The sequence below is a fragment of the Mesocricetus auratus genome, unplaced genomic scaffold, assembly GCF_017639785.1.
Source record: "Mesocricetus auratus isolate SY011 unplaced genomic scaffold, BCM_Maur_2.0 Super-Scaffold_100037, whole genome shotgun sequence".
Classification (NCBI taxonomy): domain Eukaryota; kingdom Metazoa; phylum Chordata; class Mammalia; order Rodentia; family Cricetidae; genus Mesocricetus; species Mesocricetus auratus.
In genome coordinates, this window is record NW_024429215.1 from 10,931,806 (window position 1) to 10,955,330 (window position 23,525).

General features: G+C 39.5%; 2 protein-coding genes across 2 annotated transcripts; both read right to left on the reverse strand.

The window, feature by feature from the left end:
• Positions 1-1,990: 1,990 nt before the first annotated feature.
• On the reverse strand, positions 1,991-2,920 carry LOC101833893 (vomeronasal type-1 receptor 4-like). Its single transcript, XM_005085661.3, has one exon. The coding sequence runs from the start codon at positions 2,909-2,911 to the stop codon at positions 1,991-1,993; it is 921 nt and encodes a 306-aa protein (XP_005085718.1). The 5' UTR covers positions 2,912-2,920.
• A 13,203-nt stretch (positions 2,921-16,123) lies between these two features.
• LOC101828327 (vomeronasal type-1 receptor 4-like) lies at positions 16,124-17,053 on the reverse strand. The gene has a single exon (XM_005085644.3). It carries the CDS (start codon positions 17,042-17,044, stop codon positions 16,124-16,126), a length of 921 nt encoding a protein of 306 aa, XP_005085701.1. The 5' UTR covers positions 17,045-17,053.
• Between the last annotated feature and the right edge of the window lie 6,472 nt (positions 17,054-23,525).

Genomic DNA, 23,525 nt, shown 5'->3' on the forward strand with positions numbered 1-23,525 from the left:
TATGGTCCAGTTTGGGTCAAGTTCACTCATAAACACACACCAAGTTCACTCATACACACACACACACACACAGACAGCACGTACGCACACACACACACACACACACACACACACACACAGTGATAGGCAGAGATCCTTCAACATGCAGTTCTAAATGTGTTGTCTTCATCAAAAATCTCCCCTCATACTTCATGGAACTCCAAAGAAGTGTATGCAGAAGGAGTGGGAGAGAATATGTGGACAGAGGAGGGCATCAGGAGAACCAGGACCTCTCAACTGTACAAGGCACATATACACTCACAGAAACTGAAGCAAAAATCACAGGAAAATATTGTCTGCTCTATGCTCTCTACATTTATAGGAAAAGTTTTAGTTTAGTACTTTACTAGGACTCCTGGATTCAAAACGCTTGATATTCTGATTCCTGTACCTTCTACTGAAGCCCCATTGTTTCTCTGCTATTATGTCTATTTTTCCTTTGTTTATTTAAATTAGAAACAAACTTCTTTTACATGTCAATACCAGTTCCCTCTCCATCCCCTCCATTTTTGCCCCCCACTGGCCCCCTATCCCATCCCCTTTCTGCTCCCCATGGAGGTTGTGGCCTTCCATTGAGGATCTTCATAGTCTCTCATATCATTTGTAGCAGGGCCTAGACCCTCCCTCATGTGTCTAGGATGAGAGAATATACCTTTATGTGGATTGGATCCCAAAGTCAATTCGTGTACTAGGGATCCACTACCAGAGGTCCCAAAGATTGTCCAAGCCTCCTAACTGATACCCATGTTCAGGGGGTCTGGAACTGTCCTATGCTAGTTTCCCAGCTATCAGTCTGGGTACAGCTTCGGTATGATGGTTTTTGTTTCATCTTACTTTATTATATTTTGCTGTTATCTCTTATAGGGCTGTTCCTTTTTTAAAAGGGACCAAAAAGTGAGTGGATATAGATGGGAGAGGAGGTGAGTGTATCTAAGAGAAGTAAAGTGAGAGTGAGCTGTACTCAGGTAATATAGTATGGGAAAAATCCATGTGTAATAAAAGGAAAAAGAAGAAAATACCATTTAACAAAATTTAAGTTCACCTCTCCGTAGCCAAATAATGGTCCATTTAATTTATTAGCACAAATTTGCTCATCAATTTATGTAATTTTGGCTGTAAGTGGGCCCTATTTCCTTGCCATATTAAATAGAGAAGCATTGAAAATGAATATGAAAGTTTCTCTAGGGAATGATCGGGAGTTCTCCGGGTATAAATTCAGGAGTGGAGTGTCTGTGTCAGACAGTATTTCCTTTTTTCATTTTTTTGAGAAATAGGGAAACTGATTTCCATAATGGCTACATTTAATTCTTTGAAACTATTTTCTTGCAGCCAGCATTACATTGGTGCCACACCAGATAAAGACAGAACAACAGCAAAGGAAAACTACAAGTCAATATTCCTGATGATGCTAAAATAAAAAAATGGTAATAGACAAAGTTCCTGTTTACTCAAAAAACCATCTTTCATTCTAATTGATTTTTGTGTGAAGTGAAAGATATTACTTCTGTTTATTTTCCGGTACTGGAACAAGCTAGAGAAGTTGTGATGTGACCAGAATCTCCTGAGATACAAATTCATTGCCAGGAGCAATTTCCGTTTCCCTTCCAGTCAGAATGTAGACTGCAGAGCTGTCTGAGACATAAACAAGCAGCCTAGATCATGGCTAAATGAAAGCCACAATAATGACATTTTTATTGGTAGCTTTTCCATGACTTCTTTGCACATCAGGTGATCAAAGGGAAGACTCTCACAGCTTCAAGTGGGAGTATATTGGGTCTCATACAATCTGAACAGCTCAGGAAGGATACTGATACTGATTCAAGCAGGTGACAAAACACCCATATTCATTTCAGCTAATCTTAAAAAGACTAGGTACTTCCTCCGTAAGTTTCTGTATTGATCTTTTCAGTGAGACAAGCAAGTATGCAACCCAATACCAAGCAACACATAATCATTTCCTTTCTTGAAATGAGATTAAATGATTTTTATTCCTTATGAAGCCCAAACAGTGTCTGGACATAAGAGAGTAATGATTCATGAGAACAAAGGGTCCAAATGATGGAAAACACAGAGAGGTAAGACGGTTGATGTTCACCAGCCTCCAATTGTGACTATTTATATAACAAATGCAGACTCTTAGGAAGGAGGAGAGAGTGTAAAAAGCCAAAAAGATGGACACTAAGATTAGAATGTTTTGGGTGACTCTGTACTCAGGGGAGTTTCTGCTCAAACCATTTGTGCTGCGGATGTATTGGACCCTCTGCTTGTGCCTGTACAGAATGGCAATCATGGATCCACTGGACCAGACCATGATCACAGAGAAAAAGATTTCAGGGCAAACCACCAATGTTGCATAGAGTGAATCGCCAATTTGGTCCCTCCCTGCAGAGCAGTACCCAAAATCTTGTTTTTGTGTCACATTTTTGATATTCCTGTTGACAATTGTGTATGCAAAATGAATAAAATTTATGAACATGTACAGGATCCAGATGAGGAAGACATTCCAACTGGTGTACTTCTTAAGTTTGACCTTCCTGGGACTAATGGTCAAGGCCTGGAAGACACTTAAGAGGCAGATGGTGCTAATGGACACACTCCTACCCAATCCTTGGACATACAATAGGAGTTTGCATCTAAACTCATTCAAGAAATGCTTAAATCCCCAAACTGCTATTGTTTGTGGCACTCCTGTAGAGAGAATGATCAAGGCATTAGCTGACATTACATTCACCAGAATCACATCTGTGGGCTTTAATGTGCATTCTCTGCTGTATAGGACAAAATAGTAGAAAATTACAGAAAAATTTCCCAGAATTCCAGCTGTAGTTTGTGATAAGGAAATAATTCTGATGGCCAGATTCCAGAAGTCCATTCTGTGACTTGGCACAATTTCCTTTAGAATATGCTCCCACAGTCTGAAAATGAATTTGAGGCTGCACTTTGAGAAATGTTTCTCTTCATGTAGTATCCAAGTTCACTTAAAACAGATTTTCAATTATTACTTTTGCCATGGTGGTGGAATTTGGTTGTTTACCCTGCAACAGTCTTACATATGAAAAATTATTAAAAGCACAGATGCATTAAAATGATGGTTAAATTGGCAACTTACATTTTAAGACATAGACACCTCCATCTGTTCACACCCATATCCGAATTGTTAGGGAGATGGTGCAATCTGGTATGAGGAAATCTCTGAGACTGAACAGGAGTATAGATAAGTCAAAATATGCAAGGAAAAACGGAAAGAAGAAGGACAATAAATATGAATGACAGTTAGAGAAATAATGTCTAAAATGTCTATTGAAACTCTGTCAGGGTTAATCATACACCACTCCTTAATGTTAAATGTAAATGATACTGAAAAAGCAGTGAGTTACACAGTGCAGTGATTTCAGAATAAACTCTCAATAAACTACACAGTATTCCTGTAAGATAAGTTATCTTATATTCTCGTATGAAGGTCGAGATCCCTTGAAGAAGTAGGCAGAAGCAGCTGTGAATCAGTACCAGGCTGAACCATGCTGTCCTAGTAAAGTCACAATTTCCCTACGCATTTATCAGCCATATAATGACAACTGTATAAAAAAGAGCTGGAAGAAAGTCATCCATAAATATTGGTACCTGAAAATGTAAAACAATGTGGGGACATAAGGTGAGACTTTAGGTACTGTGAGATATCAACAGTCTCCCTTTCTCCATGCACTGGTACTAGAGAATCCCCTACAAATTTGTTGCATTGGAATAAAGAAATTATTCTATTATGTACTGTATAACAGCCCCAAAATCCATTACCACACATTCTCGCTCAACCTGGTTTTACTACTTGTAAATAACAAAATTATATGTTTAGGTCTAGCACATCAGTGAATGTCACAAGAAGACTGGGAAACTGGTTACATCTGGGGAGGTAGGACAAATAAAACCTATGTGCCAATAACGCAAATCCCGAGAATAGCTTCTGTCATGTTTGTGGTTGCTAATACTGTGAAGAGACACCATGACCACAGCAACTGTTATAAAGGAAAACATGTAATTTGCGCATGCCTAAGGTTTCAGAGGGTCATTCCATGATCTTGATGATGAGAAACATGAAAACATCCAGGCACATATAGTGCTATAGAGATAGCTGAGTTCTGCATCTTGACTTGCAGGCAACAGGAAATAAACTGACTCTCATACTGAGTGTAGCTTCAGCGTATTAGACCACAAACCTCATCCCCAGAGTGACACACAACTCCAACAATACCATAACCTCTAATAATGTCACTCGGTACAGGCCAAACATTCTATCAGTGCCATAGTATTCAAACCAACACAATCTACTCCTAACCTCCATAGAGGTGCTGTAAAACAAGACAAAATGCATTCAGTCCTTCTTCAATATTTCCTAAACTTTTTTCACATCCTCAACAATGTTTCAAAGTCCAATATTCAAAGTCACTTCTGAGATTCATTCAATATCTTAAATGCAAAAGCCTATAAAATGAAAGTAAATAAGAGATCAGATATTGTGGGGCAGACCCACAATGTGTGGAGATCCCATGAGTATTGTTCCACAGGACTAGTACCTTCACAACCTCAGGCATGGTATTCTCGATGGGGTAGATGTTGGGGTGCTTATGGGTTTTGGTAGTACCTGGTTATTCTAGGAGATTGGAACCCACCTGAAGTGGGATGGAGTCAACAACACCCTTAGGGTCTTGTCCTCAAGGTTGGTTTACACTCTTGAGTGTTGAGGGATTGGGATGTCTTTCAGAAGTGCAGGTATCAGTTGTGACTCAGTTTAAGGTAGACACTGTTCAACAGGGACAAATGAATACCCAACATCCCTGCAAACTTTTAAAAGTTCTACCTACCTAGGATCGTTAACTGCTTCGAGGCCAGGAAAGTTTCTAAGAAATTCAGGCCAGTGCACCTGTCCGGTCATATCTGTGAGGAAGGAAAAAAAATGCAATTACTGACAATGCTTCATTTTAGAGCTGCTGTGGTTTTTGAGACTCCTTTAATGACACTGACAACGAGGTATCTAAGCCACTTGCATGACAATGAGTATTTATTTGGGTATCCGATTACATCTGTTGTAGTGAAATAAGAAGCAATGTTAATGAAAAGAAACAGGGACAAGTATCAACTACCTGGTGAAACCTCTTATATGCTTAATCTGTTAAAGGACATCTGTCTTTACAATTATAAGATTCTGCACAGGAAAGTAGGGTGTGATAACACTGGATACACCCATTGATATCCTGTATCCTCATATGAAAATATTCACTTTGTAAAATTCTGTAAAGACTTAAGTGGATAATGGAAAGTATTATTTCTGTGAGTTAAATACAGGTTGTATATGTGGAAAACAGCAATGACAATTTGTGAGCCACTGCTACCTTCTCAGTTTGTCCCCTTCTTCAATAGTAAAAACTGCATGATCTAGACTATGCCATTACTTTCACTATAAAGTACTAAGAATCACGAGGGCATGGGACTGTTAAGTACAAAAATTGCTTAGAGTCAGTGTGAATATTTCAAGGACTTGAATGTGGAATATATTCCAGAAACACAGTCACCTCAGTCTTTGCTTGCAAAATCATGTCCAAAAAAACTACACCTGTCTTTTCAGTTTGTGTTCCTCACTTGATTTTTGGTCACATTTTTTGGTATCCTATGGTATGCTTTGTGCTGTAAAAGTTTTCATTTGGGGAGAATCAAGAGTAGGCTCAGAGGTAAGGAAAAATATGCTGCTGTGGTGGATTCCAAATTGGTTCCCAGCACCCACAGGGTGCCTTACATCTGCCTGCAATTTCAATCCCAGGGACGTCTGTCATCCTCTAATGGCCTTTAGAGGCATTGCATTCTCACAGAGCTCACATTTACATGCAGGGAAATCATACCCTAACCTAAAATAAAGAAAAATTATGTCACAAATATGTTTTAACTTTTACGTACATGATTATCTCCTAGGTCAATGTGAAATCCCAGTGCTTCTGAGGGCATTGTTCTCATTATGGTCTGATCTGACAGAAAACTGTTTCATCTCTCGGTTTGGTTTCAGATGCACAAGATAGACCTGACATTTATGACGCCACCCAAAATGTGAATCGTTGTTATTTAGGGATGAAGGTTACAGTAGGTTATGCAGAGGAATTACACTACTAATCTGTACAGCATATAAAAACGAAACCGTAATGTTATTAATAATTAATACCATGAAATATACTTTATGTTCCTAAAACATTTCTTTTAAAATTCAGCACTCATTCAGTCTTCTTTATTATTATTCTACAAAACTGGGCATCACTATGTAGCTCTGACTGTCTCAAAATTCACCGTTTATCATGTTGATCTCAAATTTACAGAGACCTGCCTTCTGTGCCAGACAAGTGCTGCTGTTAAAGCATTGTATCCCCATCTGACTTATTTGCTCATTCATATATTAATCAGTCTATTATAATGAAAAATATAATGCATTTACACAGAGAAGAGGCATGTAAGATGATAAAGTACAATAAGAAGAGTATGAAACCATTAATACTGTCCAGTGTGAGCATTAAATATTGCCCCCTGTTAGTACTGTTTATACTAAGTGTTAATGCATATTTAGCCAATGTGTAGCATCCTGGCAGACCATGAACAAGGCTCTATCTTCTAATATTAATAATGGTAAACAGTGTGAGTGAAGGCATCTACCAGGTTCTGATAAATATTAGATGATGAAACCAGCATAATAACTCTACACATTTTATCCTGGATGTCATTGACTGATACTCATGCTGTACTTTCTCTTCCATTTCCCTTCCCAAGTTTAAGAGGGAGGGTCTTCAAACCAATCATTGTACCAAAAGCCATTCACTAACGATTTAGTTACTGCTTATGTAAACAAAACATAATCGTAGTATCACATATGGATTCTTTTAATACATAATCATAGTCAAATCCTGCTCTTCTCTGGGATGTGTGCACCTTATACTTTCATTGTGCTGTTTACTGTGACATGAAACCATAGTAAAAAAACTGAAATAATAATACTGAGCATATAGTCTACAAATCATGTAAGCAGAAGTGAATTATAACATTGTCTTATTACCGCATTTCCCCATATTCAGATTTGGACTGAATTATATTGCTCTTACCTGTAGCCACAAGCAGTGGGGAGCATGTATTACAATAAGAAACAACAAAGTACACCATGTTTGGAAAACTTGAGACATTCTACCTCATCTCTTAGCTATGCAACTCAGTTTTGTTCATTTTGTCTAGTCCATGGATTTGTTACTACCCCAGATCCCATTCAGACATGATCACTTACTCAGGCCTCTCTTCTTTGCTAACTCTACCACTCAGACTGAAATACACTGTACTCACCTGGCTTCTTGTCTGTGTGGGTTGGTGAGTTCTTTGCACAGATCCAGACTCATTTATAAGCATCACTGTGGGAGATTAAGAACAAGGGTGATACATAGGTCTGTGACTCTGGGACCTCATCTCCCTTCAGATCTGCAATTTTCATTTCACCTTCAGTGACAAGGACAGCACTAGCTGTGGGAGACTGGATAATAAATGAAAAATTTGTAGTTGTTAAATAGCAAAGATATTTTAGAGTTCCTTGTGGATTTAATCAAAGGCATAAGGTGTTAGGGAGAGGCATTGAGTGTTCCTGATCCCTGAATGATGACTGGGTTTCCTGCAGAAAGTGGTAGAATCTTTGGTGTCTGATTCCTGTGAAAGTGAGAGAAATCCATCTGCCTCTTTGGATTCCACACTTCACTGACTTCTCCAACAGAAACCAACATTGTTATTTTTTTAGAAGTTTTTAATGCTTATTACTTAAAATACTTGACAGTTTTATACATGCACGTGTTTTAATCAAGTCTAGAATTGTTTATCTTCTTCCAGTTCCTTTCTTCTAGACTCTCTCCACTTGATATGTATTCATAAAACAATCCTAATTTTAATTTTTTCATTTTTATTTCATTTTACATTCCAACCACAGTTCTCCCACCCACCCCTCCTCCCAACAGCACTTGACTGATCCCACCCCTCCCCTGCTCCCTAACCCAGCCCCAGTCCACTCTTCCATTTGGAGTCAACATAGTCTGCTGCAAAAGTTTGTGGGAGGGCCTTACCTGCCTCCTTTTGCTGTCTTATTGCTCTAGCTAGACATTTCAGTACTATATTGAATGGATAGGAGAGAGTGAACAGCCTTGTCCTGTTCCTGATTTTGGTTTCTCTCCATTTAGCTTGACGTTTGTGGTTGGCTTGATATATATTGGCTTCATTCTGTTTATGTATGTTCCTTGCATCCCTACTCTGACCAAGACGATTATTATGAAGCATATTGGATTTTGTTGAATCAAATGAGATAATTATAACAATTTTTTCTTTCAGTTTGTTTATATGATGGACTACTTTGACCAAATGACCAAAGTCGAACAAAACCTGCATCTCTGAGATGAGCCAACTTGTTCATAGGGGCTGATTTTTTGGTGCATTCTTGGATTCAATTTGCCAGTATGTTATAGAATATTTTTATTTCATGGTGAGGATTGTCTTAAATACATCTAAAATATTTGTTGATCTATTTTTGAGGCAGAAGCAGACACCCATAGCTAAGATTCCTCCCTGGGGAATCTCCAGAGTCTTGTCATTTCATCTGGGACAGGGCCTAAGCCTTCCCCGATGTGTCCAGAATGAGAGAGCATCCTCCATGTGGAATGGGCTCCCAAAGTTCATTCGCATGCCAGGCATAAATACTGATCTACTACCCAAGGCCCCATAGATTGCCAAGGCCTCCTCACTGACACCCAAATTTAGGGGGTCTGGATAAGTCCCATGCTGGCCTCTCAGACATCAGTCGCTGGTCCATGAGCTCTCCCTTGTTCAGGTCAGCTGTTTTTGTGGATTTCACCGTCTTGACCCCTTTGCTCATCACTCCTCTCTCTCTGCAACTGGGTTCCAGGAGTTCAGTTCAGTGTTTAACTGTGAGTGTCAAAACAATTCTGAGATACTATCTTACTCCTGCCAGAATTGCTAAAATAAAAAAAAAAACAAGGACAGTTTATGCTGGAGAGGATGTGGAGAAAGAGGAACACTCCTCCACTGCTGGTGGGAGTGCCAACCTATACAGTCACTTTGGAAATCAGTATGGAGATTCTTCAGGAAAATGGAAATCAGTCTACCACAAGATCCAGCAATTCCACTCTTAGGCATATACCCAAAAGATGCAAATACGTATGTCTGTTCCACTATGTTCATAGCAGCACTATTTGTAAAATAAGTTTTAATGCCAATCTGTTTGACAGTTAATACATTTGTACAAGAGAGTTTGGATTCTCCTGTGTATTAATCATGGGTTCATTTCCCACAAAGAATATGCTGAACTATTAAGCTCCTTGAGAAAGCATGAGAAGACAGGGCCTTTGGGAGATAAAAGGTGAGGGGCTTTGCATGGATGAGTGCCCCCATGAGAAGAGGAGGAAAACTTGCTGCCCATCTCTTTTGTTTCTGAGAGTACAAAAGGGGAAACCATTCTAATTTTCATTATTTTTAAATGTCTCCCAAACTTTCACACTTCTACCTCTTTAGGGAGTTTCTTTTCTGCATCTGATAAACAAGGAAAAGTATAACTATAACCATCTAGTCTTCACCTCCCTCAGAGACCCAAGATGGAAACAATATTATTTGAGGAAGCAAGAAGAGAGAGGAAGCCAATTGTAAAATGGTGGGAAATGACAGAAACGGTTGGCTGCCTATAGAGTCACCCAATGTTCCTCTGTAATGTTGGGACATCCATCTTTGGCCTACAGGCCTAGAATATCCTACAGAACTTTCTGTGAAGCCAAACTTTTGATGAACTGTCCTTTCTTGTTTTGACAAGTTTTGGTAATCACTGCCTTTTGCAACCTGCATGCTCAATTTGCACAACATATTGTTAGCAGTCAAGGCAAGGGCACTTTCTTAGCCAGTGTTTTAAATTTCTACAAAGAAAGTAAACTCCATGTGCAGTTTCTTCAGTATCCATCATCTTCTTCGTAGTAGATTGGTACTGCAAAGAAAGGCATGTCTCAATGCAATTAAAAAAGACCTATGTTATTAAAACCTCTTAAACAACATATTCTCTAAATCTCTGATGTATATGACAATGATTTTTCTTACTAAAATATGTCTCTGTTTGACCTTGTAAACCTATGTAATATGACTACAAATTCAATTGTAATAAGTAATAATTACTAACTGTTGTGTATGTGCCTAAGAGTGGAATTTCTGGGTCTTGTGGTAGACTGATTTCCATTTTCCTGAGGAATCTCCATACTGATTTCCAAAGTGGCTGTAAAAGTTGGCACTCTCACCAGCAGTGGAGGAGTATTATCCTTTCTCCATATCCTCTCCAGAATAAACTGTAATTTCTGTTTTTTGATGTTACCCATTCTGATGGGAGTGAGATGGCATCTCAGAGTTGTTTTGTTTTGCATTTCCCTAATGGCTAAGGATGTTGAGCACTTTCTCAAGTGTCTATAAGCCATTTTAGACTCCTTTATTGAGAATTCTCTATTTAGTTCCATAAACCCTTTTTAATTGGGTTACTTGGTGTTTTGATGACTTGTTTCTTGAATTCTTTGTAAATTTTGGAGATCAGCCCTCTGTCAGATGAGTAAGGACTCAGTATACATGTGAAAGCTTCCCCTTTAAGTGAGCACCTCATGTGCTCTCTCTCTCTCTCTCTCTCTCTCTCTCTCTCTCTCTCTCTCCTCTTGCTCTCTCCCTTGTCTCTCTCCCACCTCTCTCCTCTCTTGCCATTCACCACCCTCCCTTTGCTCTCTATTCCCTGCTCCTCTGTTTCTCTCTGCTCCCAGTTGTCCAACGCCCCCTTTCTCTTCTTCTCTTTCCCTTCAGTAAACTCTACATGGGTTTGTTGACTGGTGATTCAAGTTTCATTGCCCGTTGCTGCAGCAAAAGAACAACAGTAGGAATGTATGCTTGTATGTATATAAGTGCACCATATGTTTGCCTGGTACTTGCGGAAGCCACAGAGGGCATGGGTCCTCTGGAACTAAAGCTACAGAGGGAGGTGACGTTCATGCATGTGCTGGGAACTGAACCTGATGTCTCAACAAGAGCAGCAAGTGCTCTTAATGATTTATCTGTCTCTACACACCCTTACTTTATTGTTTATCAAAAGGATTACTTACCTAATATATGTGTTCATTAAAAAAAGAGCATGGAGCTAGTCAGTGGGAGGCAGAGGCAAGCAGATCTCTGTGAGTTCCAGGCCAGCCTGGAGGACAGAGTGAGTTGTAAGACAGCTAGAGCTGTTACACAACAACCCCCACCAAAAAATTAAAAAACAAACCTCCAATAACAACTTGAAACCGATTCCTTTAAAGAATGACAAATATCCAAATGCAAGAGTGACCAAGCACCACCCAATCAACATTTTGCTCTTGTGGGCATTGTGTTTTTAAATTTACTTCCTGCTGTCTGGGGGCAACCGCATCTTTAGCAGATCCTGAAAAGAAAAATTTGGTTGACTTTTCAAGTCCTGTTGGACGTATCTGTATCATTTTTGTCTCTCTGCATAATGAGTGAATGCAGTGCTTGTCTCAAGTCCTTTTGAGCATAATCAGTGAGTTGGGACCATCTCAGCTAGCTCCTGCAAAGTAGTTCTAAGCAGTCTAAAGCCAATCTTTAGTTGATGTTTTTCAGTTTATTGGTAATGTAATAGTCCAGATGGGATTGTTATTGGGAGATTCCATCTTCTTTTTGAAGATTTCAGAGATCACTTTAGGTCATGTTATTTCTTTTGTTGGTAATTTTTTTGGGTCAATTCTCTCTTCTTTGGATGCTCATTTGTGAAAAGGTCTTTAAATTCCTGAAGATATTTGTTTTTATCTTCCTGCAAAGACAAAAATATAACCCTTGCTGAACCATAACTTTTGGGAAATTCCTAATCTAATCTTTATCAATTTTGATTTATACTTTCTCCTGAAATTTATATATTATATTCTGAAGTCCTTCTATCATCCAGAGTAGTTTAGTTAGTTACAACTAACTCTCCCTTTTAACTCATTCCTCCTTTTAAGAATTCCACATTGCCTTATGGAATCTTTGGACAATGTATGTGAACTGTGACTCATAATACATCTAATCAGAGAGCTAGCATGTAGCTTGAGCTGATAGTAGAAGTCCAAAAAGAGGGGATTTTGGGAAAACCTGAAACCAATGGACACCAATGGCAGGGAGGAAGAGAGAGAGAGAGAGAGAGAGAGAGAGAGAGAGAGAGAGAGAGAGAGAGAGAGAGAGAGAGAGAAAGAGAGAGAGAGAGACAGGTTAGGAAAATCACACTTGGATTATGTGGAAAACCCACTTGTGATGGGAGCAGCCCATTGGTCTTGGGAAGATATGTGCTATGACATTTAGAGACCAGATGCTTCTGGAGTTTGGGTGGCACCTGGAAACTGTTTTTGAAAGGATACAACACGAAATTCCCCAATTTTCTCAGAGGCTTGCGACAAAAAGAAAGTAAAATCTTGCTAGCTGGGTGATGACTTCTTTGGGATCCCCCATGTGACTTCTGAGTGCTGCTCTGGACTAGGTGAGCAGCCTAAAAGCCATATGCAAATGACTCTTTCATGAATTCATATCTTTATGTTGGGATTCAATACATAACATGGTTAATAAAATCCCAGAGACAGATATTGCAGTTCAAACTAATGAAAAGCAAATCAAAGTAGTCAAGCCACTAAAGAGTTCTTAACTCTACCAAGTCTAAGACAAAAGGGGGCCAACCATGTCCCCAGAGTGACTGCAGACTGCAATGCTCTCCACAAAAACCTCAGACTACTCTCTAGTGCCGTGATTAAAGGCATGAGCTTTGTTTCTCTTTTAGATTCATTCACTCCCATGTAGCCCAGGGTGACCTTCAACTCACATAGTTTTTAAAGTGCTGGGATTAAAGTTGTGGTCATCACTACCTGTATTCTATGACTTAACTACTTATTTAGGTGTTTGGATAACTAGTGGCTTAGCTCTACATTCTGATCTCCAACCAAGCTATATTTGTTAATTTACAAAGCATTTGTCACTATAGAGGAGCATGAAGGATGTGCTACCAACTTGTGATGGGATGCAATACTATAAGAGTCCAGAGATGCCAGTCTACACTACTATACTCTGAAATACTTACAATAAACCTTGATAAAGAAACCAAGGCATTCCATTGTAACAACATACCTAAACAATATCTAACTATAAATAGAGCTATACAAAAGGTGATAGCAGGAAAATACCAATGCAAGGAAGTGTTGGGGCCTGGATACAATGATAGGCCTCAGCTCAATCCCAGGAGCTCAGATGTCCCATTGTATTTTAGATGTGGCCTGGTTACCTCCAGTTGGCCTGGCCACAGTGGTGGAGAATGGCTCCTAGTTTGCATAACAAATTACCTAGGCCCTGGGTGGACCCACACCACTCCTTATGGCTAGTGGGACTAGTGGAACTTGACCAAAGGCTAGTGAGGATGTGCAGTTTTAGGGGTGTCTCGAGGATTAAAGGACATATTTGATATCTGCTCCATATACATAATAATAGATGACTTCTGCCAGTACCCCCAATTTTAGAAAGTTATTGAAGATGATGCTGTAATAAACTGTGGTCTCCAATACTGACTGAGAGCCCTCCTGAAGTGACAAGATGTCTCTGTCTCATTATATTTTTATTTAAATTAGAAAAAAATCTTGCTTCTCATGTCAATCCCAGCAAGCTCTACCTCCCCTCCTCCCTTCCCCCCAATCAGGAACCCCAGCTCCCCACCCAGTCCCCATGCTGCTCCCCAGGGAAGGTGAGGCCCTCCATGGGGTATCTCCAAAGTCTGTCATTTCATTCAGGGTAGGGCCTAGGCCCTCCCACAAGAGTCCAGGCTGAGAGAGCATCTCTCATTGTGGGATGGGCACCCAAAGCCCATTTGTATGCCAAGGATAAATACTGATCTCCTACCCAAGACACCATATATTTCCCAGGGCTCCTCACTGACACCCACATTCAGAGGGTCTTGATCAGTCCCGTGCTGGCCTCCCAGCCACCAATCTGGTGTTCAAGATCTCTCCCTTGTTTAGGTTAGCTGTTTCTGTGGGTTACACCAGCACAGTCTTCTGCCCTTTGCTCATCAGACCTCCCTTTCTGTCATTGCCTGGAAAGAGCAAATGGGGATAAAATGATAATTTGGCTTACACTCTGACATCATAGTGCATCAATCGAAAATGTCAGAACAGCAAATCAAACAGGGCTGAAACCTGGAGGTAGGAGATGATGTTGAGGTCAGAGAGGAGAGCTGTTCATTGGCTTGCTTCGCCATTGGATAATAAGCTGATTTCTTAGAGAATCTAGGGCCACCAGGCCATAGAAAGCAGGAATTCAATGTATTCTCCCTTTGAACATCAATAACTAATTGTGAAAATGTCTTACAGCTGGATCTCATGTAGGAACTTTCTCAACTGAGCTCATTCTTCTCTTATGGTCCAGTTTGGGAGAATTTCATACACACACACACACACACACACACACACACACACACACACACACACAGTGACAAAGAGGGAGAGATCCTTCAACATGCAATTCTAAATGAGTTGTCTTCATCAAAACTCTCCCCTCATACCCCAGGGAACCCCAGAGAAGATTAGTGGGAGAGAATATATGATTGGAAGAGGATGGCAGGAGGTCCAATACCTCTCAACTGTGCAAACCACATATACACTCACAGAAACTGAAGCAGAAAGCAGAGGCCAAATATCATTTGCTCCAAGCCCTCTACATTTATAGGACAACTTTTAGTTCAGTACTTTACTAGGACTCCTGGATGCAAAAACACTTGAGATTCTAATTCTTGTACCTTCTCCTGAAGCCCCAATTGTTTCTCTGCTATTATGTCTATTTTTCCTTTGTTTATTTAAATTAGAAACAAACTTCTTTTACACGTCAATCCCAGTTCCCTTTCCTTCCTTCTCCCCTGTCCTCCACAGACCCCTATCCCATTACCTTTCAGCTCCCCATGGAGGGTGAGGCTTTACATAAGGGATCTTCAAAGTCGGTCATATCATTTAGAGCAGGATCTAGGTCCTCCCACATGTGTCTAGGCTGAGGGAATATCCTTTTATGTGGATTGGGCTCCCAAAGTCAATTTGTGTACTAGGCATAAATACTGACCCACTACCAGAGGTCCCATAGATTAATCAGACCTTCAAACTGATATCCTTGTTCAGTGGGTCTGGAACAGCCTATGCTGGTCTCCCAGCTATCAGTCTGGGTAGAACTTTGACAGGATGGTTTTTGTTTAATCATACTTTATTACATTGTGATGTGTTTTGCTGCTATCTCTTAGAGGCCTATTCTTTTTCTTAAAGAGAGACCAAAAGGGAGAAGAATGTATATGGGAGAGGAGGTGATTGGATGTAAGAGAAGTAAAGTGAGCGTCTACTGTACTCAGGTAATATAGTATGATAAAAAAATCTATGTATATTAAAAGGGAAAAGAAGAAAAATACCCCTTAACATAATTGAAGATTACCTAATCAACATAATTTATTTTTACTGATTTTGGTACAAGTTGAAATACAGGAGTGACAATTTTTGAACTACATGACAAGAGGAGATGCCCATCATAACACACATTGTTGAGACTATGGCTGTATGGTTAAGAACTACCACTGGGTTTTTTTTTCCTGGAACAACTGCTATCAAATTATCTGAATATCATGGAATTGTCACTGAAGATTATTTCTTCCAAGATCCCTTGACAGGATAAAAACACAAGAAAGACAGCCTTATTGCCAGCAATTTCCTGGTTTCTTTGAACATTATTTTGGCAAAGGCAAAACTATGATCTGAAAGTTGAAGACTACAATGGGCAAACAGAGCATGATCAGATCATGTAGGCTGCTTATACATCCATCTGACAAAACTACCACCCTCATTTTGGCCAGTCTTAGGAGTACAAGATGATAAATATTTAACTTTCTCTATTGATTTCTTATAGTGATAATTGAGTAAAATTTGGAAGTCAATAAGTATGTATGGTTTGCAGAGTTATAATCAAGTCAGGACAAAAGATTTCTTAACCATACAAAATTAACTATGGACAAAACTGAGCGATGTCTTATAAGAACAAAGGGTGCAAAACAGGGAAAACAAAGAGAAGTAAGGTGAGAGATCAACACAAGCCACCAATTGTGATTATACAAAAAAGCAATGCAGCCTCGCAAGATAGTAGAGAGAGTATAAAAAGCCAGAAAGGTAGACATCAATACCAGGATGTTCTGGGTGGCTCTAGACTCAGGGGAGGAAATACTAGAACTATGAGAGCTACGGATGTGTTGAACACTCTGCTTGTGTCTGTTCAGGAAGACAATCATGGAGGTGCTGGACCAGGTAATGAGCAGAGCAAAAAAGACTTCAGGGCATATCACCAATGCTGTATAGAGTGAGTCTATGATTTCATCCCACCCTACAGTAGAGCAATATCCAAAATCTTGGCTTCTTGTCATGTTTTGGCTATTCATTCTGATAAATATGTACATTAAGAAAATTAAACGTATCAACATGTAGGAGACCCAGAGTAGGGAAACAGAACAGTGAATGTACTTTGTAGCTTTGACTTTATGATCCTTCCAACATGACTTCCTGGAATTGATGGTCATTGCCTGGAATACACTCAGAAGACAGGTGGTGCCAATGGACACATTTCGAGCAAATCCTTGAAAGTACAATAGGAGCTCACACCTAAAATCATTCAAGAAATATTTAAATCCCCAAACTGCCATTGTTTGGGGCACTCCTGCAGAGAGAATGATCAAGGCATTGGCTGCCATTAGGTGCATGAGAATCAAATCTGTGGGCTTTAATGTGTTTTCTGTACAGTAAAGGATTAGATAGTGCAACAAAAGAGAGAAATTTCCAAGAATTCCAGTTGTAGTTTGTGATAAGATAATGATTCTGATTGTCAGATTCCACATGTTCATTCTGTGATTCAACACAATTTCCTTAACAACATGGTCATGCTCTCTCTCAGGTCAAATGGATAATGGCAAATGATGGTAGCCAGGGCTTGAGGAAGGTAGCATTAATCCATGGAGATACAGAGATGCTGAGCCTGAAAGTCCTTCAAACTCACTATTTCAACTATTTGAACACAGGAAAATACTTCATCCCCCATATTTTGACACTAGTTATTTTCCATGTAGTTTCTCAATACTTTAGAATGCATGTGCTGATGGAAGGAGAGCCATCAGGTTTCCTAGGAAATGCAATACTCAGTATGATGGGATGGTGGAGCCATCTTTGGTTTAACATGAAATTAACCCTCCTTTTTCTACCCACTCCATGAAGAACCCCTTGGGAAAGTGTCAAACACTGTTATAGATATTGGGGGTAGAAATATCCTACCTAACTGCAGTTTTTTGGATTCTGTGACCTTTCTTCCTTGTTTTTCTGCCTCTGCTAACTGCTAAAGAGGATGTAGATTTTTCTGGATTCTTTATACTTACATGTTACATACAAAATGCGTTCCAGTGTGCTCTGTGAGAATTGTTGCTTTTTAGGCAGTCAGTATGGCTGTTACATATAATTGGAAATATGGACTTTAGCTATCCTCTGTGGTCTTTGGGTCTTTATACCACTACAATCTTAGATAAGAGAAAAATATTAGAAGCAAAAATATTTTTTAATGATGGCTCAAGTGACATACTACATCACACTGAGTTATGAGTTAGGAATTTTGAAAAGCCACACCTGATAGATACACACACATGTGAGCCCACTCAGTTTAGAACTGTTAGAGAGAAGGGAACAACTGATGTGGTGAAATGTTAAAGAACGGAGAATATAATAAGATAAGCAAAATATACTAGGAGAAAGTGCAAGAAAGATAATATCTTATGAATGAAAGCAACTGCAGAAATGTTTATTGTCTCTATTGGAACTCTGTCTGGGATAACCAGGCACCCCTCAGAAATCTAGTGTGGGAATGACAGAAAAGATGGCACTGGGTATATGAATCAGTATAATGAATTTGAAGGAATCTCACATTGTATTCTCATGTGAGAAGGTATCTGAAAACACTTCTTGAATTGGGTCAGATACCCTTGCAGAATCACACAGTAATTGATGTGAATCAGCACCCGGCCGGAGGATCTTAACATGCTTATGCAGAGTGTAAAAAAGAGCTAAGACCTTTGGAATGACCAGCTTCAGGTTCCCCTTCCCTTTGCACTTTCATGTAGAATAACCTAGGAAATGGGTGCAGCAGCAGTTACTTGAAGTAATATGTGCCCAGGAAGAGAGATACCACTGTCCAAAGTGTGACCACACAGATTCTAATTAGAAATGGGTACTTATCTGGCAGTGAGCGGTGGTAGTATCCAGGGGACTTGGAAGTTCCTCATAAGGATGACTCAGAGTGGGATTAGGATGGTAAAAAATATGTGAGTTTTGAAAGTGTAATAAGAAATTGAATTCATGGGATAGTATAAGCTGGGATGATGGAAGAGAAATGGGGGAAGAAGAGGGGTTGAGCCTATCCAAACAGTAAATCCGAAAATGCCTTAACATTTGCTAAGTTGTAAGCTAGTAAAAAATACTAACCAAACCCCCTTAAAATAATAATGAATAGAAAGTACAGAAAGAAAATATTGTTGGAAACAAGCAGGAGCCCGAGAGAACACATTCCTTTAATGTCACCAACTTAAAAGACAGCGTGTCAGCTAATAAAATATTGTTAATACCAAATTTGTGTATGCCTATAGAAAAACTAGGAATTTTATGCCCTTTGAATGTGTATGAATGCTACTACAAATATTGGTAAGAGGGTCACATCGGCTTAAATGGTGCAAACCTAACCATACACAGCAATAGTTATACTTTGAAATTTTTTCCAACATTCTGTTCTATATTTAACTATTCATGAGGAGAAGTATCTATAATAATTAAAATTTAATAGAATTTAAGCATTTTATAAGCTGAAGTCACATACCTTTAAATTTAAAGTAAAATATATTTTCATCCTTCTGTATTTTTCCCTCCAATTCTTTTAAAGCACCCACGCAAACCTTCCCTCTGAGAGTCATGGCTTCTCAACCTAGATGCCCCTTTACTGAAGAATGGATGGAGAAAATGTGGCTCATTTACACAATGGAATATTACTCAATAGATAAAAAAGAATGAAACCTTTTAATTTTCAGGCAAATGCATGGGATTGCAAGAAAATATTGTAAGCCAGGTAACCCAATCACATAAAGAGGAGCAGGCTATATACTCATTCATATTTGGATATTAGACATAGATCTAATGACTACCAGCTTACAATCTACACCACCAATGAAACTAGGAAGCAAGGCGGACCCCAAGAGAAGAGCATATGGTCCATTGAAGAAGGGGAAGGTGACAAGAACACCTGAGAAAATTGGGAGCATGAGGGGGAGAGAGGAGGGAGGTTGGAAGGGGAGAAAGAGAGAAGGGTAGGAGGGAGGAGAACAGGAGGGATCAGGATGACTGAGACAGGAGATGAATAGAGGAGGGTAAGGAAGTAAATGCCTCGATAGAGGGAGCCAGTACATGTTTGGAGAGAGATCTGACACTGGGGAAATGTTCAGGGATTCACAGGGACCACCCCAACTAAGAATCTAGAAAGTAGTGGAGAGGCTGCCTTTGATGCCCTACCCTATAATGAGATTGCTGACTACCTTGGTTGACATTCCTAGAGCCTTCATCCAGCAGCTGATCTGAGCAGAAGCAGGCACACAGGTAAACACTGAGCCATACTCCTGGAATCCAGTTGTGGAGAGGGAGGAGGGATCAGCAAAGGAATCAAGACTGTGCTGGAGAAACCTGTAGAAACATTTGATTTCACCTCGTGAGCGCACCTAGACCCTAGTCGTAAAGCTGGGGAACCAGCATTGGACCCAACCAAGCCCTCTAAATGTGGGTGTCAGCCAGGAGGTATGGGCAGCCTATGGGATCTCTAACAGCTGAGCCAGTGTTTATGCCTAGTGCACAAATGTATTTTAGGTGCCCATTCCCTCTGGGGAGATACTATTGCAGCCCAGATACACTAAAGAGGGCCTAGACCCTCCCCTAAATGATGTGATGGACTTTGAAGGTCCCCAGTGGAAGGCCTCATTATCCTTTGGGAGTAGTAAGGGAGTGGGTTGGGAGTTCAGTGGGGCGCATAGGAGGATGGGAATGTGAGGGAATTGGTAGATTAATATGTAAAATAACTAAATAAATAAAATTTAAAAAGTCATGGCTTCTGACAGGAAATATGCCGTCTGAATATTTTTTTAGATTTTTGATTAGTGTTATGTATGCATCTCTGTGTGTGCCTATGGAGTCTGGAAGGTGTCACATCGACTGGAACTGGAGTTACAGGTGGATGTAAGCAGCCTAATTTGGTTGCTAGGAACTGAACTTGGGGTCCTCTGGAAGAGCACCAAACTCTTAACCATGAGACCATCTCTCCAACACTACCTGCTAAATAGTTTTAGTTCCTCCTCTATAGGATTTCAGTCTTATTTATTGCACAATTAATATATCCCTGCATCAATAAGTATCAGGGGATAATAAATAGATTCTTCAACTGATATGCTGATCTAAAATCTACCCCTGAAACATATTTAATTAGACATCATTTTTCAAGGAGTACTTTCTTGGTTATCAACCAGGTTACTTATTCAGATAGGAATTTGTGAGTCTTTCTAGTGTCAACAAGTGTATGTATGTGTCTAATGCAAACTGCGTTCATTTAATAGGGAAGGAGTCCAGAATCTGTTAGGAAGTACCTGAGTTATTTCTGAATACAAATTCTCTTTTCAATTGATGACTACCTTGGTTGCCATCTTAGAGCCTTCATCCAGAAGCAGAAGCAGAAGCATACACACACAGCTAAACACTGAGCCATACTCCTGGAATCCAGTCATAGAGAAGGAGGAGGGATGAACAAAGGAGACAAGACCGTGCTGGAGAAACCTACAGAAACAGCTGACCTGACCTAGTGAGAGCATATACACCCTATTCATAAAGCTGGGAAACCAGCACTGGACCAAACCAAGCCCTCTGAATGTGGGTGCCAGCTAGGAGGCCATAGCAGTCTATTTGACCTCTAACAGTGAAGTCAGTGTTTATCCCTAGTGCACAAATGGACTTTGGGAGCCCATTCTCTATGGAGGGATACTATTGCAGCCCAAATACATGAAAGAGGGTCTAGGCCCTCCCTCAAATGATGTGACAGACTTTGATGACTTCCCCGTGGAAGGTATCACTAACCTTGTGGAGTGGGTGAGGGTGGGTGGGTTGGGGGCATCAGTGTGGGGGCATGGGAGAATGGGAGGGTGAGGGAATGGGAGATTGATATGTAAAATAAGATTATTTCTAAAATAAAAAACAAGACAAAAGTCATGGCTTCTGGCCTCTATTTCTTTTATTGTTGTTATATGTATATGCTTATTTGTCTGTTTCCATACTAGCTACTGTATATGCATGTATATGCATATGTATGTATGTATACATATGTATACATATATATATATATATATATATAGTAGAATAAAACCTGCTAGCCTGTAATGTTATTTGTATATCCATGATTTTGTTGATCACATTTTCCTGCTGGTTAACCACTTAGGGCCTAATTTCTCTTACGGAAAGCAATTCCTTCATTACTTATAATTCTAACCACTAAGTGGGGAAATTTTTCTAACACAAAAGAAGGTGATCATTCAAAAAAAACCCCACAGCTAATGAATGGGTAGAAAACAGTAAAAGCATGAGTGATAAAAATTCAGAAAATAAATTATTGTTTTATGCCAAGTCAAGTTGTACTTGCACAATGCAATTCCTGTACTCAATCCTCCAGGTACATTGTGGAAGAGGAAGCAGAAGTATTTTAGGAGCTGTAGTCATATCTGTTGTGGGATCACTTAAGCAAATCTGACTATTAACACCAACAGACATGCTCAAATGGAAGGGAGAAATCCCAAAAGACCCCAGCAACCTCACTTTTAATAATAACTACACAAATGAGCGTCATTTGACCTCATCCAATAACAATCATGGAATCTGATGCCAGTGTCCTATCCTGTCACGTCTGTGAGAATAGAGAGAATTACTTACATTATTGACAAGATGCTTCATGCAAAAGTCTGCCCAATCCAGAAATGAGTGCTTGTCTTCACATTCACAGGATTCTGTACACAAAGGTACAGTTTGATCACATCCACTGAAATTCCATCTCTTCATTGGTAAATATTCACTTATTAAGATCACATGTATGATGGCAAATATATTTTAAACATATTTATATTAATCATATTCTATCATTCTGTATCACTCAAAATCTAGTCTTTGATGACTGATAATGTCTCATGATATGTATCTACAAGTCAGTTGCCAGCGTTGAGATCACATGATTAGACTCCTCCTTTCATAGCAAACAGAATATTATTCTACTCATTGAATAAAAGCTACCTCTAATGTGTTAGAATCCTCAATCCTACCTGATTATCATCTTTGGTCTTTCAGTTCCTTGTTTTCACTGACTCATCAGCCAGAAGTGCCAGCAAGACCATAGTAACTCCTAAGAGCCAGTCAGCCAGGATATTACTCACCTTGTAATGACTCACATGTGGACCCTTTTTCCCAAAGTGAGGGTTTAAGCAGCATTCCTCAAGCTGTCTGCTTCCAAAGCTCTCACACTGATGACATCAGATCCATATTTCAGTTGTCATTTCCTTCGTATTATGAGAGACTTCTTCCTTTCTTGTTCTGAAGAATCAGATGAACAGTTTTACCTAATTTTCTTAGTATCATCTACCGAGTCATGTTAAAAACCCCATGTCCATCTCCCATTTCCATGGGTTACAGCTTAGACTTCATACATATTTCCAACTTTGTCATCTGTATGCTTCATCTGTCATCCCTCCCTTTGCATCCTGAACATCATAGGAAATAGTACTTGTAAATTTTTAGTAAACACATACAAAATAAGCACAATTACGGAGTCACTGCTCATTTTTTATTTCCACTTTCTAGACCAGCTCATATAGACACGTAGTGCCTCTTTAAATCTAAAAGCTGTTTGTTTCAGAACACATACTGAAAAAAACTTGAATATTACTTGTGTGGTTCAAGCCCAGTCACCCCATCTCTGCTCACATGAGACATGTTTTCAACATACTCAAATATGTAGTATATGTTTCCCACTTGACATTGTGTACACTTCATTGCTATTATGTTGTTTGCTTTTGACTGTATTAAGATTTCTTTTGTAGGGACTAGAGAATTGGGTCTGTGGTAAATATTACCTGCTGCTGTAGCTGAGTATCTTTTTCCCCACAAACCCATATGCTGGCTCAAAATTGTAAGTCTATTTCTTAGGGGTTCACACACTCTCTTCTGCCTTCTGCAGAATAATGTATTCCCATACTGTACATATATCCCCACAAGCAAACA

What these genes read in the sequence shown, in the direction of transcription:
- LOC101833893 (XM_005085661.3), bottom strand. Translation starts at nt 2,911, where the DNA reads ATGGACTTCTGGAATCTGGCCATCAGAATTATTTCCTTATCACAAACT.
- LOC101828327 (XM_005085644.3), bottom strand. Translation starts at nt 17,044, where the DNA reads ATGAACATGTGGAATCTGACAATCAGAATCATTATCTTATCACAAACT.